At 41.8% G+C, this 16,807-nt stretch overlaps 1 protein-coding gene across 3 annotated transcripts in view; it reads left to right on the forward strand.

Annotated features, from left to right (window-relative positions):
- The window catches only part of LOC127625453 (poly [ADP-ribose] polymerase tankyrase-1-like), a 156,621-nt gene extending 139,814 nt beyond the window's left edge, over positions 1-16,807 (forward strand). For all 3 annotated transcript variants that reach the window (XM_052100753.1, XM_052100754.1, XM_052100755.1), the window contains 10 exons: positions 52-240; positions 2,007-2,244; positions 2,707-2,789; positions 9,650-9,770; positions 9,890-9,987; positions 11,612-11,686; positions 14,147-14,252; positions 14,426-14,612; positions 14,786-14,942; positions 15,066-16,807. In XM_052100753.1, the coding sequence (XP_051956713.1) occupies positions 52-240; positions 2,007-2,244; positions 2,707-2,789; positions 9,650-9,770; positions 9,890-9,987; positions 11,612-11,686; positions 14,147-14,252; positions 14,426-14,612; positions 14,786-14,942; positions 15,066-15,152 (1,341 nt within the window). In that variant the 3' untranslated portion in view covers positions 15,153-16,807. The remainder of the gene's footprint in view (positions 1-51; positions 241-2,006; positions 2,245-2,706; positions 2,790-9,649; positions 9,771-9,889; positions 9,988-11,611; positions 11,687-14,146; positions 14,253-14,425; positions 14,613-14,785; positions 14,943-15,065) is intronic.

Below are 16,807 nucleotides of genomic sequence, written 5' to 3' on the forward strand. Positions count from 1 at the left end.
GGTTAAAGCAACAATAATTATGTTAGTAATAAGCTTGTGTCTTCCTCCCAGCATGTGGATATTGCAGCCCTGCTGATCAAGTATAACACCTGTGTAAATGCCACTGATAAATGGGCCTTTACCCCTCTCCATGAGGCTGCACAGAAGGGGCGCACACAGCTCTGTGCTCTGCTGCTGGCCCACGGGGCCGACCCCACCATGAAGAACCAGGAGGGCCAGACGCCACTGGACTTGGCAACGGTAATACACTCATCCTATCACACACTCGCACAGATTCACATTTATGGACATTGAAAGTAAAAGTTCACTCCAAAATGAAGGTTCTGTCATCATTTACTCACCCTCATGTTCCAAACCTTTTGACTTTTCTTTCTTCCATAGAACAAAAAAGATGTTAGGCAGAATGTTAGCCTCAGTCACCATTAACTTTCATTGCATCTTTTTTCCATACAATGATGATGATGACAGGCTGTCGGACCCAAATATTCTGCCTAAGATCTCCTTTTGTGTCATAAAAGGTTGGAATGACATGAGACTGATCGATATTGACAGCATTGTTATTTTTGGGTAAATTAACTCTAAGTGCATATATATTAACATCCCTTGTGCAAAGCTACATATTTCCATATCTAGATATAGACCAGTTTCAGATGAGGGACTTTTATAACCTATAAAGTTTTATGCACTGCTGGATTGTTTGTTCTGGTTTTAAGATATCAAATGGTTCAGGTGGCATAGACTATACTGAGAAATTGGGACATTTATCTTCTAAACACATAAGCTGAGCTGCGTCTCCTGTGTTTAAGCTTGTGCAAACTGAAAGGTAATGCTGCTATAACCTTTAGTAAGTGGGCTCCAGTGGCCGCGCTCATGCCAAGTGCTTATGACACAGCTGCTCTGAGCTTTTATAGTTCATTTCTAGACCAAGAAGCTAAACTAATGCCATGTAGAGCTTCCGTATAATTTATCCACTCGCCCAAGTGGCCTTGTATTCTAACATGGATCATAGACTTTTTACACCTCATATTAACATCTGTCTTGGGTGATGCGATCAGAATTGGACAGTGAAAAATACGGATGTTGACGGGGTCAAAAATGTTTTGTTATCCAATCACTCAAACCACATGTGACCACATTGTATTAGTATAGGGTGACCAGACGTCCTTATAAAACCAGGACAGTCCCGATTTTACAAACCATGTCCTGATGAAGTTACAGTCGAGATGCCTTTTGTCCCTACAATTAGTCGTAGTTATTTTTGATTACTGTTTTAATTGACACGGCTGCCCTTTATGCTTTTTCTGTTATGAGAAAACCGCTAAAGTTTAGATATTATTTTTATACTCTTAGGCCTAAATTTTCATATTGTTCACTTTTTTGGTGGGGGTCTATGTCAAATTTTTTATCATTGTCATATGGTCACCCTATATTTGTATTGTGAATGTATTCTAATGCGTTCTCGATAACAGTGAAGGGCTGCTTACTCACTTGTCAGTTATTGTCTATCTGTCATTGTCTATCTGTATATCAATGAACTAAATCTATCAGTTATTGTGCTAAAACAGGTGTTTTACACTTATGCCGGTTATTATTTACAAAAACAACCATCCAATCAGAATTTAATTGTAAAAGCCCACAATAGTCATGCATAACACGTCTTCATTATCTCTGAAATCAACATGCAATGGCACAGATCATCCAAAATTCATTAAATACAGTTTAATTTACCTTTTTTGTGCTATATCAAAATTCTGATTCCGCATTGACTTAGTAAGTGATGTAGGTAGTCTCAAATCTGATTACAAGTGGTCACAGAAAACGCATCTGAAACGCATGTTACCACCAGGTGTAAGTTGTCATCTTTTTCTTGGCTGGACTCTTGTGATTGAATCACCGAAGATGGATATTAACACCAGGTGTAACCAAAATAAGATGATATGTTTAGTTGTATTTAGAACAAATCAGACACCAATTTCTTGATGCACCACTTAATTTTTCATCTTTAGGCTGATGATATCCGTGCACTGCTGATTGATGCCATGCCCCCTGAAGCCCTTCCTAGTTGTTTTAAGCCGCAGGCTACAGTGGTCAGTGCCTCTGTCATATCTCCAGCATCCACACCCTCCTGCCTGTCTGCTGCTAGCAGCATAGACAATCTGGCTGGACCCATAGCAGAACTGGCTGTGTCTGGGGCCTCGGGCCCTGCTGATGGGGCCACTGGATCAGAGAGGAAGGAGGGAGAAAGTGAGTAGTTCCAAAATACTTCACTTTAAATAATTTTACAGTAATACTTTTTCATGTAAATAAGGTAATTGTAGTAGAATTGTCAGTTCGACAAGTTAATTTGGTACGATTCTTATTTTTATTCATATAAAACAATGCAACATTTGACCCATGTGCAAATTCCTTAAGGAATTTTCTTTGTGAATGGCCAATTCTACCTCAAGTCTACCTCAGACAGATTGTTAAATAGAGTTCTGTGGGCCAGTCATAGGCCTATGTTTAACCATATGAGAAGAAAACAAAACAATGTATTGGCCTCTAGAGCAACTTTATGTAATATCTATTCAACACTTTACCTGTCTTCATTTGGTGGCTTTTCTCAGCAAATACTGATATGCGATTAATCAGTTTCAGTTTTTATTGATTGACAGCCCTAAATTGTAAAGTTAATAAAGTTAACGTGGGGATTTGTTTTCTCTCTAGTTGCAATTCTGGACATGAACATCAGTCAGTTCCTGAAGAGTTTGGGTTTGGAGCATTTGCGGGAAATATTTGAGAGAGAGCAGGTAAAGTTAATTCCTATTGTCAAATGACCACTGAATGCCATTGCTGGTCACACAGTTCCACTCCTAACATCAAATTGCCTGCTATCTTGCTGCCTGCTGCACTATTTTTTCCTGGAGAAAAATCCAGTTCCTTCCCTTCAAAGTTATGCAGAATCGATGACATATGTGACCTTTAAATCATTTCTTTCAAAGTACTCTCTCAGCACCTTGGCTTTATTATTTCTATCCAACTCCTCCCACAGCTGAACCCAGTGAGATTACTAGCATCTCTCAATTTTTATGGATATTAGAGATGGTATGGGGCTGACCTTTGTGCCCCTTCTTTTGATTAATACAGTCATACTATTCTCTTTCACACTGAACTCAGGGCTTTGTTGTTCCTTCGGCTCCTCCGCTCTGACTCAATGAGGCTGAGCCATGGGACAAGATTGGCACGCTGTGCCAGACCTGTCGTTCATTTGCACATAGATGAACAGAAATGGTCTTGGCGGCCACCAGCAGTGAAGAGCGCTTGATGTGGACTGCTGAAATCAGCTCTGATTGTGGCTTTAGTAAGACGCATTAATCTGTCTTACAGTGACTCTCTCGCTTGCTCTCTTTTTCTGGCTTGCTGTGCCTGAGAGAGATGAAGCATGAAGAGGCAAGAGTAAATTGTCGTTTTTCAGAGAGTGAAAATGAGATTGAGGACACTGCTCAATGATCTCTCATACACACAATTTGCTGTCGTCATTAGACCTGTCTTATTTAAGCCACGGCACTGTTCAGAGTTGTCTCCTCACTTTGCAGTTGCTGCAACAGGCTTGTATGACAAATATGTGTCTCTTTTTTTAGATCTGTTCTAGGCCTGCTGCATCTCCACTTCCCTTTGAACTGTGCCATAAATGACAAACTTTGCCAAAATGTTGCAGTACATTTGCTGCCTCTCTCATTCCCTATAAACTCTGCCACAAATTGTAAACTTTCCTTCAATGTTGTAGTACATTTGTTGCATCTCCACTTCCCTATAAACTTTGCCAAAATAGATTAACGTTATAACAATGTTTTAGTATATTTGTTGCAGCTCCACTTCCCTATAAACTTTGCCACAATTAGTTAACATTACAATGATGTTGCAGTACATTTGTTGCGTCTCCACTTTCCTGTAAACTTTGCCACAAAGCCAAAGTTTAAAGGGATATGGCCAGGAGCCATATCACCCTGTACTGTAGCTCAGACAGGTTTCCACTTAAGCTAAGCAGGGTTGAGCCTGGTCAGTACCAGGATGTGAGACCTCTTGGAGAAATCTAAGGTTACTGCTTGAAGTGTTAGTGAGTCCAGAAGGGGGTGCTCACCCTGCAGTCTGTGTGGGTCCTAATGCCCCATTATAGTGATGGGGACACTATACTGTAAAGAGCCACCATCCTTTGGATGAGACGTTAAACAAAGTTCCTGACTCTGTGGTCATTAAAAGTCCCAGGACAATTCTCGTAATGAGTAAGGGTGTAACCTTAGTGTCCTCGCCAAATCCCCTGAGTCCCCTGTACACATTGTAAAGTGCTTTGAGTGTAGTATCAGAAAAGCGCTATTTAAATGTAACCTTCATTCATATATAAATGTAACATTTGTTAGTATGTTTGCTGCCTCTCCACTTCCCTTCAGAACTTTGCCATGAATGGCAAACTTGCCTCATTGTTGTAGGTTGTCTGCTGCATCTCAACTTCCCTTTAACCTTTTCCATAAATGTAACATTTTGCCACAGCATGGTAGTATGTCTGGTTCACCTCTTCTTCCCTTTAAACTTTGTCACAAATGGCAAACCTAGCAGAGAGAGTGAGAATTAAAGAAAGGGGGGAAATAAATTTAATCTTTTCCGCTGCAGCCATCAAACACTCCAGGCCATAATGGGTGTCCTGTGAGCCCATCGATTGGAGAGTACAGTGCTTTTTGTGAGAAAGATAGAGAGGTTAGCAGCTCCTTGGCTTAATGGCATCTACTTCCCTTTAAACTTTGCCACAATAGGCAAACTTGGCAGTGAGAATTTAAGAAAGAGGGAAATAAAAGGAATCTTTTCCACTGCAGCCATGAAACCCTCCAGGCCATAATGGTTGGTCCTATGAGTCCATCGATTGGAGAGTACAGAGCTATCTGAGAGAGAGACACACACAGAGAGAGAGAGAGAGAGCGGTTGGCAGCTCCTGGGCTAATGGCCTTTGACAGACCTATTAAAGATATGATGGATTGCCAATAAGTGGGTAATTGAAATTGGAAGTGTGAGGGTTTGAGATTATATATCCTGACAGGGTGATGGAGAGTCAGCAGTAACGCTGAGTGTGGAGGCGAGGGCGTGGTCGAGTGTTCGTCTGGGGAGAGAGGAAGCGGTAAGGGTTTTTATCTGAGATGAATTGCTGGTAATTGCTGTTTCTATGTTCACAGTGAGAGAAGGGGGAAATAAAAGAGGCCAGACATCTTATGCGAGAGAGTGAGAACCCAGCTGGCAAGCTACATGTGTGTTGGTTGCTGCCGTTTCCATAAAACAACCTAACGAGTGATTTATCAGAAGCTTCACCATTGCGCATTCAAACGAACGTGTTTTGTGTTATTAATAAATGTACCTTTGAGTTTGATTCGCCGTCTCCCGCTTCCTCATTCCTTGAACTTTTTACACTTGTGCCGAAACCTGGGATTAGAGGAAGAATTATACACTGTCTTGGAGTCGTCGCCACTGGTGGAAGTCTTCCGGTCCCTTGCCAGCATCCACCAGGTCCAACACCAGACCCTTATGGATCTTTGCAGAGAGCAGCAGTGTTTTAAGGTGTTCCTTCGGGCCCAGGAGAAGGACCGGCAGGCACTGCTGAGTTTAGTACCCAAGCAGCAGTGCACCTTTACGTGTTGCTCACCAAGATGGGGCCTCAAGATGATCCAGAGGCATACCTGGTGCTTTTCGAGCACACCTCCGAAGCTCTGAAATGTCTGCCGTGGGCGGTCCATCTTCTGCCACCTCTGAATGGGGAAGCCTAGATCTTGGTGCAACAGCTTCCGGTCGCCAACCTCCTGGACTACCCAGTGCTGAAGAAGTTGATCTTGCAACGGGTCGGCCGCAACCCAGAAGAACACTGCCAGCGTTTACGCTCCTTGACGCTGAGCGAGGTCGGCCGCATGTTTGCCTTTGCCCAGCAGCTCCGTGACACCTGCTGGTGGTGGGTCTGCCCAAGGAGGACAGCAACACTGAGGATTTCATCAATCTGGTGGTGCTGAAGCAGTTCGTCTCCCAGTTGCTGAAGGGGACAGCCGAGTGGGTCCAGTGCCACCGGAAGACCATCTGGCAGCGTATTCGGGGGACCAGCACCCCTTTCTCCCTCTAATGTCACCTCCCCCTCCCGTCCGGTTAAATTTCCTCGGAAACGGGGGAACATTCCCCCAAGACCGGCTTTCCAGACATGGGGATTCCCTGCTCCAACAAAGCCCTCTCTTCCTCTCAGGTGAAGGAGTTTACTGCCACGAGTGTTGGCGGGAGGCTTGGGCCGGTCTGCTGGAGTTGTTGGGAGCTGGGTCATGTGCGAGAGCAGTGCCCAGATATGGAGGTGGGAGCCTTGATCCGGATCGCCGTCACCCCACAGACCACCCCCGATCGAGCAGGAACGTACCAAATACTCATGAGTATTAAGGGGTTACATGCCAAGCCTTGGTGGATTCAGGATGTAATCAAACCTCCATTCACCAATGCTTGGTTCAAAACTGGGCATTGGATGTAAATAAACAGGAAAAGGTGAGGTGTGTGCATGGGAATATTCATGATTATACTATAATGACCGTCACTGTAATATTCTGGGAACAAAAGCATAATATTGAGGCGGTTGTTAGTCCTCGCCTCACCCATCTGTTAATTTTGAGAACTAATTGTCCTGGTCATTATGAAGGGGACAACCCTTCATGTGTGGATGGGTCCTGTGAGAAAGTGAATCGTGTGGGATGTGCGAAGCGCTGGCTGGATAGGCGTGGCCTGGGCCATCAGTGGCTGCTTCGTGTCAGGCTGGGGAAGAGGAGGTGTCAAGGGATTTCCCGCAAGAGCAGTCACGAGACGAACCATGAGGCATGTGTTTAATTAAGTGATCAGTGTCTTCAGCCATGCGTCACACTCACATATCCATATTTTTTTATTATAAAAGATCGATGTATAGAGTGACACAGGACACTCGCACAAAGGAAGAAACGACCCAGTTGTTGGGACCAAAGAGCCATCTGGAAATGCTATTCTAGGCGGCTTGTCATAATCCGATCATGGTAATGTTCGTGCACAAAGATGCTCGGAACTGAAATAAGTGGCTCGAATCCCTGTTATTTGCAGTGTGAGAGGTCCCGCAAGCCACCACATGGTTTTCTCCGTTTTAATAGTTATATGGGTGTAAGCCCTGTGGCATGTTATGTCATAAAGGAAAATTGGGAGGAGGGACATTCTTGGAGCAAAAATTACATTCAATACGTTCTTGACCTAAGAGCAAAACTCCACACTCTGGTTTGACTATAACAGGAGAACTTGCTACAGGCGCAAGAGTGTCAGTCCCAGTTATATAACAGGGGAGCTCGGCTTGGGGAGTTTGCACAAGGAGATGAAGTACTTGTATTGCTGCCCACATCGAGCTCGAAATTATTTGCGAATTGGCAAGGGCCCTTTGAGGTCATACGGTGAGTCAGGGAAGTCGACTATGAGGTAGCGGATGGGGCGGGGAACGTCAGATTTACCACTTCAACCTACTAAAACCATGGAGAGAGGCGGTCCCCGTATCCTTGGCGACAATAGTTCCGGAGGAGCTCGGACCGAAGGTGAATCTAAAAGCTAATTGGTTCACCCCAGTCCCTTGTGGAGACCACCTCTTGCTGTCACTGCATGCGTAGGTTGCCAGGTTGCAAAATATTTTCTCTGACTTGTTCTTGCCTTTCCTGGCCGCACTAATCTCATAAAACACCACATCGAGACAACCCCAGGGGTAGTGGTACGTAGTCGTCTCTACCGCTTACATGAACACAAAAAACTGGTAGTACGGTAAGAATTAAAGCCCATGCATGATAAGGGGACAATAGAAGAACCCCAAAGTGATTGGGCCAGCCCGGTGGTTCTGGTGCCTCAGATCAATGGTTTTGTGTGGTTTATAGGAAAGTTAACGCAGTGTCGAAATTTTATACTTATCCAATAACTCATGTTTACGAACTGCTCGATTGGTTGGATATGGTTTGCTTTTATTTGACATAGGGATATTGGCAGATCCCCTTAACGCAGATGTCCTGTGAAAAAATTGCTTTCTCCACACCGTTTGGTTTACACCAATTTGTGACCCTTCCGTTCATTTTGGTTGAGGCTCTGGCTATGTTTCCACATCTTATGGACAGAGTCCTCAGACCACATGCAGCATCTGGGGGCCATTCTGAGATCACTGCGGCAAGCAGGGCTCACAGCAAACCCGAAGAAGTGTGCAATTGGGTGGGTGGAGGTACATTATCTGGGGTTCCACTTGGGTCATGGTCAGGTATGGCCCTAAATAGATTAAACCGCAGCGATTGCGACCTGCCCAAGACCAAAAAGTAGGTGAGACAGTTCCTGGGGCTGGCTGGCTATATATTTGTGTCTAATTATTCGGACATCACCAGTCCGATGACTGATCTCACTAAAAAGGGGGCTCCAGACCCGGTCCAGTAGACGGAACTGTGCAAACACACATTCATGCAGGAAAAAGCTGCACTTTGTGGTGGGCCACTTCTGCATTCCTCTGACTTCTCTCTACCTTCTGTTTTGCAGGATGCATTGGACAGGGGGTTGGGTGTTGTACCTAGTGGTGGAGGGGAGGAGCACCCGGTCCTGTACATTAGTCTCTCTATGAGAGAGATGAATTACAGCACCATAGAGGAGTGCTTGGCCTTCAAGTTGGTGGTCCTCACTTTCACTGACTATTTGTTGGGTCGACCATCCACCCTCTGTTTCGGACCATGCCATGATCCAATGGCTCCACCGCATGAAGGATGCCAATGCCTGGATCACCCGATGGTATCTGTCACTCCAGCCACTTATGTTTGAGGTGGTCCACAGGCCGGGGGGTCGCAGATGACTGTCATGGACTTCCTCTTCAGAAGGGGGGGGGGGGGGTAGGTAGGCTGGACAGTTACCCCCAGAGTCGGGCGGTGGGAGTATGTGGAGGCGAGGGCGTGGTTCTATGTTCGCAGGGGGGGGGGATAAAAGGGGCCAGACCTGAGTGAGAGATTGAGAACCCAGCTGACAAGCTACGCGTGTGTTGGCCACTGCTGTTTCCATTGAAGAACCTACCGAGTGATTTATCTTTACATTGCGCATTCAAGCAAATGTGTTTTGTGTTATTAATAAGTTTACCTTTGAGTTGGATTCACCGTCTCCCGCTTCCTCATCACTTGAACCTGTTACACTGAGGTGTGATGCTCTCAGGAGCCGAGCCTCTCTCTGAGGCACATCGGTTCCCTGCCTCACAATCTAGCATCCGTAAACCACCATCTGCATGTTTGCTTTTTTGTACATGTTCCATGTAGGAGGCGTATTCAGATAATCATCCTGTTTGTTTTGAGGCACACAGGATAATATCCATCCAAGCCTCCTGCAGTTCACAGAGTTTATCTTCTCGGTAGGAGGAAGTTCCACATGCCAACTAACTGAGAAAATACATTTACTTTGTCAGTTGCTTTTTAACATAGAATTTAGTCTGAATAAGCCCTGAAGTGAATCACTTAATAACATTTTTCATTACAACCTCAGAGTGGTGACTATGTTGTCTTGGCAGGATTGTTATCAGCTTTCTGTGATGATGTTCCTGTAGTCTACAATGGAATCCCTAAATCTGATTGGTCTTTGCCTGTTGTATTAGATTACCTTGGATGTGCTGGCTGATATGGGGCACGAGGAGCTCAAGGAGATTGGGATCAACGCGTACGGGCACAGACACAAACTTATCAAAGGCATTGAGAGACTGCTTGGCGGTCAACAAGGTCAGTCCAGAAGCATTCAGGCCAAGTATTTTTTCTCAAAAACCACATGTTCATGGTTATATGATCCACAGCACATTGAAATACCTTTTGTAGTTTAATGTGTACGTGTTACCTCACAGGTGCCAACCCATATCTGACATTCCACTGTGCGAGTCAGGGCACGGTGCTGATCGACCTAGCCCCTGATGATAAGGAGTTTCAGTCAGTAGAGGAGGAGGTGAGATGTTTAAAGCCAAAATCATCACGCCTTCCCCAGATCTAAAGTGTATTTCCTTCTAACGAATGTGGAAACGAAAAACAAAAGCAAAGGTGTTTCCATACAAAAAGGGTTTTTGTACTTTTTAATGGCAAGTGCCCCCACATATGATGATCCCTTTGCATGGGGAAGACTTTCTAATATATAAAGACCATTATATATTTTTAAATGCATTAAAACGCATTTATACTATGTGAGAAAAACAGTATGCTTGATATTATAAAGACAAAATGTGGTTTTTAAATTAAATAATTTAGATGTCATTGCACATAAGACAAAATAAATTATTCCACTTGGGTCATGGTCAGATATGGCCCCAAATTGATTAAACCGCAACATTGTGTTTTGTTCCATTGCTTCGGCAAAGCATCTCTCACTCCCAGTCACCCCCATTAGCTTGCGCTAATGCGTGCCTGAATGGTCAAATACATTTAAAAATTCTGCCAAAATGTATTGGTGAGGTATTTATGTAAACACCGAGAGTGATGTCTAAAGTGAATGTAAACGGTGGATTTGTATTAAAATGTCAGACTTGTAAGTATAAATGTAAGCTAATAGACCTGCTGCTGTCAAGTGTGTCATAATAATAATCAAACAACCATAACGGGAAAACACTCACTGCTCTTGAATGAGTAACTTCAGTAGCTTTAAAAAGTATTAATGTATTATAATCATACAGTGAATATCAGTAGTTTTGTTGCATTTCATTCAGAATGTTAACTTGAATACTTGATAGCCTACTGCTGTTAAAAACTTTTAAAGCTGTTAGAAAAGCACAGAATTTTCTTAATTTGTATATTTTGTTCTATTAGTTTTAATCTTTCTATGCATTGCTGTGTTTATTATTTTATTACTGACTGTTTTTTAGTCTTAAATCATTAAGAACTTGAAATCATTCTTCCATAATTAACATATTAGTTAGTGTTATTATTTGTTGTGGTATTAAAGCTGGTGTTGAGAATCATCAAATTTCACTACAGACTACTGAAATTTTGGTATTGTGTAAAGACTTTATTGTACAGTGCATCTGGAAAGTATTCACAGTGCTTCACTTTTCCCACATTTTTAATGTGTACATGTACATGTGATTTTTTTTTTCAGTTTTAATTTTAATACATTTGCAAAGATTTCAAACCAACTTCTTTCATGTTGTCACTATTGGGAATTGTTTGTAGAAGTTTGAGGAAAATAATGAATTTAATCCATTTTGGAATAAGGCTGTAACATAACAAAATGTGGAAAAAGTGAAGAGCTGTGAATACTTTCCAGATGCACTGTACATGGTAGATCTTGCTGCAATAACATGATGAAAAAGTAGATCTCATTCCATAGAACTATGAGCACCCCTGCTGTTAATGGTTGTGATGGAGGCTTTTCTATATTTATCTACCTTACGTAACATAAAATAATTACCACCTGACAAAAGCCTCCTCCCCTACTCAGTGCAGTTTACATTTCTGTTGCAGAGAATTGAGTTGATTGAGGGTCTAAGGTCCACCCACCACAGCCTCACAAAATCCTGTGGGAAACACTGGAATACCACTTGTGACCCATACTAATGTAACATCATGTTATTGTTTTACAGCTGCAAAGCACGATCAGAGAGCACAGGGATGGTGGCAATGCAGGGGGAGTTTTCAGCAGGTACAACATCCTAAAGGTGAGTTGTAACTTTATGAACCATTCTGCCCTTAAAGCTGCTGTGAGCATTTTTTTGTAATACCATGCATAAAAATGAATAAAATATCCCTACTATCTGACAGATATAGCTGAAATAGGTATCCTGAAATATTGCACCTGTCTCTGTGACAGCTCTAGGCTCTGTAAATGGCAAGAAAAGAGTCTGGGTTGCAGCCCATGCTACATTAGCCAATCTGAAAACTAGTCAAACGCGCTCGCTCTGTGTTGCGTTTCATGCAATGGAAATCGCATTTCCATTCATCTTAATGGCAGTTGTAATTTGAAATCTGCCAGTATCCACCATACCTAGAAGTATGTGATTTGAAATCTAACATCTTTGCACATGGACTCTCAGGTGATTTTGTTTTTTTATCAAATCACCTGAGAAATAAATGACATGTGACTTATCACTCTGGAGCCACATGGAAATTACTTCATGACAACTCTGATTGGCTAAAGGCACCACATAGTCACGTGGCCTTCACCGGGGGTGAAGAAATACCTGAGCTGTGGAAATAATCTCTTCAAAAACATTTGCCACTTGCAAAATATCAACTTCAAAACAATGAAATATTGGCTATTTATATGTTTTTTTGTCAGATCACAGCTACGTTTAAATAACTGTTTCTCTCATCATTTACCTACCCATATGCAGTCTCAAACTCGTATGACTTATTCTTCTGTGCAACACAAGCAAAGATATTTTGATGGAGATATTGTGTGAATATGTCCATACAATACAAGTAAATGTGGTCCAAAAGCAGCATAAGGGTAATCCATACTATTCATGTTGTGTAATTGATGTCTCCTGTAGTGATTCAATCAGTTTTGAGTGAGAACAGACCAAAATGTAACTCCTTTTCACTATAAATCTTGACATCTGTAGCTGTAACAGATCTGTAACATCTCCTTGGTGCGATCATGATTTGATCCTAAATAAAAAGAGAAAGCTGAGGCTGCAGTGGGCCTACCATCAGCCGTGTACCTTAGTAGAAATTCATCAGACCAGGCTGGATTTTTTTCTTCTGCTGTTGTAGCCCACCCGCCTCAGTGTTCGACATTTTGAGATGCTATTCTGCTAACGTAGTTAACGTAGCCTTTTTGTCAACTCGAACCTGTCTGGCCATTTTCAAGGCATTTCTATCCACAGAACTGCCGCTCACTGGATGTTTTTTGTTTTTCGCACCATTCTCTATACATTCTCATACTCAAACCAGCCCGTCTGGCACCAAAAATCATGCTATAGTCTAAATCTGAGATCACATTTTTTTCCCATTCTGATGGTTGATGTGAATATTAACTGAAGCTCCTGACCCATATCTGTATGATTTAATGTATTGCACTGCTGCCACATGATTGGCTGATTTGAAACTCACATGAATAAGTAGGTGTACAGGTGTACCTAATAAAGTGGTCTGTATGGCCTGTCACAATTATAAAATTTGGCTGACAATAAATTGTCAAACAAATAATTGCGATTATTACAATGAATTGTCTGTTTTAGGGTTTTGACGATTAATTGTCTCTTTAAGGGCTATCATGATTAATTGTCATATAAATTGACATATTTTTAAGGTATGCTTTTTTTGTCATTTTTGATATATCACTCCACACATTTGCCATTACTCGAACATTTAAAGTGAAACCGGAGCGCTTTGCGTTCACTATCAAAGCTTATACTTGTTTGTTTATATTTTCGCTCGAGTTTGGAGCGAGCCTCTGCTGACATCACGCGCATCAAAACGCTTCATGTGCTCTTCCAGACAGGAGCTGGTTGACCACCATGGTGCGTCTCAGTGATGCTCGTACTTGGAGTTTAACTGAAAAACACACAAACGCCACTGTTCGTGACATTTATACAGTACATTCAGTTAAAATTCCCTTATTTGGTCATTGAAATGTGATTGGAATTTGAAAACCAAATAACAAATAACTGCAGTTAGATCAAATAACCGTGACCAGATGGTTATTTAATAATCCCGACAGGTCTAGTGGTTGGAGTGTATTTACTGTACATCATATCTTCATCAGAATATCTTTGTTTGGATACTGCAGAAGAAAGTCACATGAGTTTGAGACACCATAATCGATGATATGATAATTTTTGGAAGAACTATTCCTTAAATGGAGAAAGATGCTTTTTGGGTCCAGATGGCCAGTTACATCATCTACCAGCCGGGGCAAACTTAACTGTGCTAATTAGCAAAACCCCTTGGTTCTGGTTTACTTGCTTGTCTTAGTATGGTGGGGCTTTGTAGAGAACACTTGTGGTTAAATGGATGGGAGGGGAGTCTGTTCAGTGTCTTAGTCTGGCAGAAGTTGAAGTATAAATTGCTAACAGTACCTTGAAACTTGTTTAAAGTTGATACGAAAAGTCTTTGATGGACTAGTTTGTCAATCGAAAGCTGCTGTGTTAAAACGTTCTTTAATGTTGGTGCAGATTCAGAAGGTGGTGAACAAGAAGCTAAGAGAAAGATATGCACACCGCCAGAAGGAGATCGTAGACGAGAACCACAATCATCACAACGAGCGCATGCTCTTTCATGGTACTGCTCTAGGGCCCGGCTACAACTTACTGTCACATGATGAATGGCCTGTCAAAAGTGTTATTTGGGAAAGTTCAAGCTACAAAAGGAGCTTTCCCATTTGGTCTTTCAAGCATTCTGATCTTGAGTTTTTTACATAATGATCATTATTTGTTCCTTTTCTTTGTGTGCAGGGTCACCATTCATCAATGCCATTATCCATAAAGGATTTGATGAGAGACATGCTTACATAGGGGGCATGTTTGGGGCCGGGATCTACTTTGCAGAGAACTCCTCTAAAAGCAACCAGTATGTCTATGGCATCGGAGGTGGAACGGGCTGCCCCACACATAAAGACCGATCCTGTTATATTTGCCATAGGTACGATTTACATCAAGAATCTTTTTCTTTTAGTAATCGCAGAACAGATCCCTGATTAGCTCTGATATCATGTCCTTCAGAATAGCTGCTTATGCATGAGTGAAAGCACACTTATCCTAAATGACCAGCTGATGGCGCCGTTTAGCTTAGTGTTCTTTTAACTGTGTTTGCAGGCAGATGCTGTTCTGTAGGGTCACACTTGGTAAATCCTTTTTGCAATTCAGTGCCATGAAAATGGCTCATGCTCCTCCAGGGCACCATTCCGTCATCGGTCGGCCCAGCGTCAATGGGTTAGCCTACGCCGAATATGTCATCTATCGAGGGGAACAGGTGAGAGAGCTGGCAGATATTTGGGAAGTCGATGCATAACTTGTCCATAGATGTTTTATCAACTTAAAATTAAAATGTATTTACATATATATATTTATATTTTCAACCTTGTGTGTTTTGCAGGCCTACCCGGAGTACCTTATCACATATCAGATCCTCAAGCCAGACAGCACACCTCCATCCCCGACAGCAGCAGAGCAGAAATCCTAGTCCACACGGAACCAAGATCAGCAGGCTGTGGCCCTGTGAAACACTTGGACTGTTAACCAAACATTTCATCAACATTTATTTACCCATAAACCTCTGTACCGCCTCTTTTGTTTTGCAGATATTCGCCATTCCTGTCCCCGTGAGTGTTTACGTGAAAGAGTTGCCTTGGCTGGCTGCGGCCTGGCCAGCATGTGTACCCCTTTTTTTAGTCAGGGGTCAGGTTTTAGGTTTCAGGGCTAAAAGGATGGTCTTTAAAGTGTGAAACAACTCTCTGTAAAATTACTGCCCTGTGAAAGACAACAAGTGACCTCTTCCCCATCATTATACTCAATGTAAAAAATGGTATGTTTTAATTGGAGCGTTACATTTAATTAAGCTTCTATTTCTTTGAAACCATTTTATTATGACTGTGATTTATATATTTCTTTTAATTTCCTCAATAAAATTCACACTAAGAAAATGGACCATGTCCCCATTACACTTCAAAGGGACATGATATTTCAGTGATCCCCTCTCCATTGAAGTTCAAGTTAAGACTCATTGTGTTGTGCTTTTATTTTGTCTTAATGCATTGTTATAAAAAAGCCTTAGAGGGTATGTAAAGGAAAAAAGAATGCTGATGTGGGTGGAGACCAAAACTATTCAAAAGGCCTTTGAAAGCAAAATATGTTTTACACTTTGTACTTATTTTTTCCATTTCTTTGCACAGGAATTCCACTCAGAATGTTCCATTCCATTGCCATAGCCCAATCCAAAAACATCTTTTTAAGAATTTGCACTTTTAAGCAGGACTTAAGTTATTCTGAATAATTTTAAAAAGACAGGAAAAAAGTTCACTAATGTACAGATTGTGTAATGGACAATGCCTTTGTATATCTTACCATGTTGTTTACTGATACAGAGTGGGTTTTATTTGTACTGTAAAGGAAGTGGGAATTCTTCCTTTCAGATCTTCTATATTTTAGGACGATTGTTAAGTGACTTCACTTTGAAAGTCACTCCTTTTGGTTTCATTTTTGTTTTAGATTACGACCACAGAAATTCCTAAATCTCACTTATTCCAGTGCTGTTATTTGATACTGATGTATCAGCAGCTCGGATGGCACACTCGCACATTCATGTTACAGAATGAAATGAAGGACATGTTCTTGTATTTGGACATGGCTCTACCTCTTGAAGTCTGTTCGCAAGGAGTTCACTACACTCCTGTTTGGTTGCTTTGCTCAGGTGTAGTTTGTGGTTTTGTGTATATTTAATGGAGGTGATCTGCCTTACTCCAGGGAAGAGAGAAAGAGAGGTCTGACTTGTTTTTCTCACCTCTTAAAGCCAATATGTGGGAAAGAAACGTTCCTCTCCAAACTATAATCTCAATTCTATGAGCTGTAATTTGACTTTTATTTCCGTTTTCCTGTGAACTTAAATGAGATTTAGAAACGGTTTATCTAACATAAGCAGTCAGCAAACTAATCAAACACTCGATCATGTAAAACTGTCTTAATAAAGTACGTCATAAATACCATCTACTGTCTTTTTTCATATTGTCTTATCCCTTGTTTAATTGTAGTGTTGTCCTTTTCGTTTTATTGGTAGAACAATCAATGTTTAGGAAATCTGTTGTAATATTTTGTGTAATTTGCTAATAAAATACTTGTGAA

Source organism: Xyrauchen texanus, chromosome 31, assembly GCF_025860055.1.
Source record: "Xyrauchen texanus isolate HMW12.3.18 chromosome 31, RBS_HiC_50CHRs, whole genome shotgun sequence".
Classification (NCBI taxonomy): domain Eukaryota; kingdom Metazoa; phylum Chordata; class Actinopteri; order Cypriniformes; family Catostomidae; genus Xyrauchen; species Xyrauchen texanus.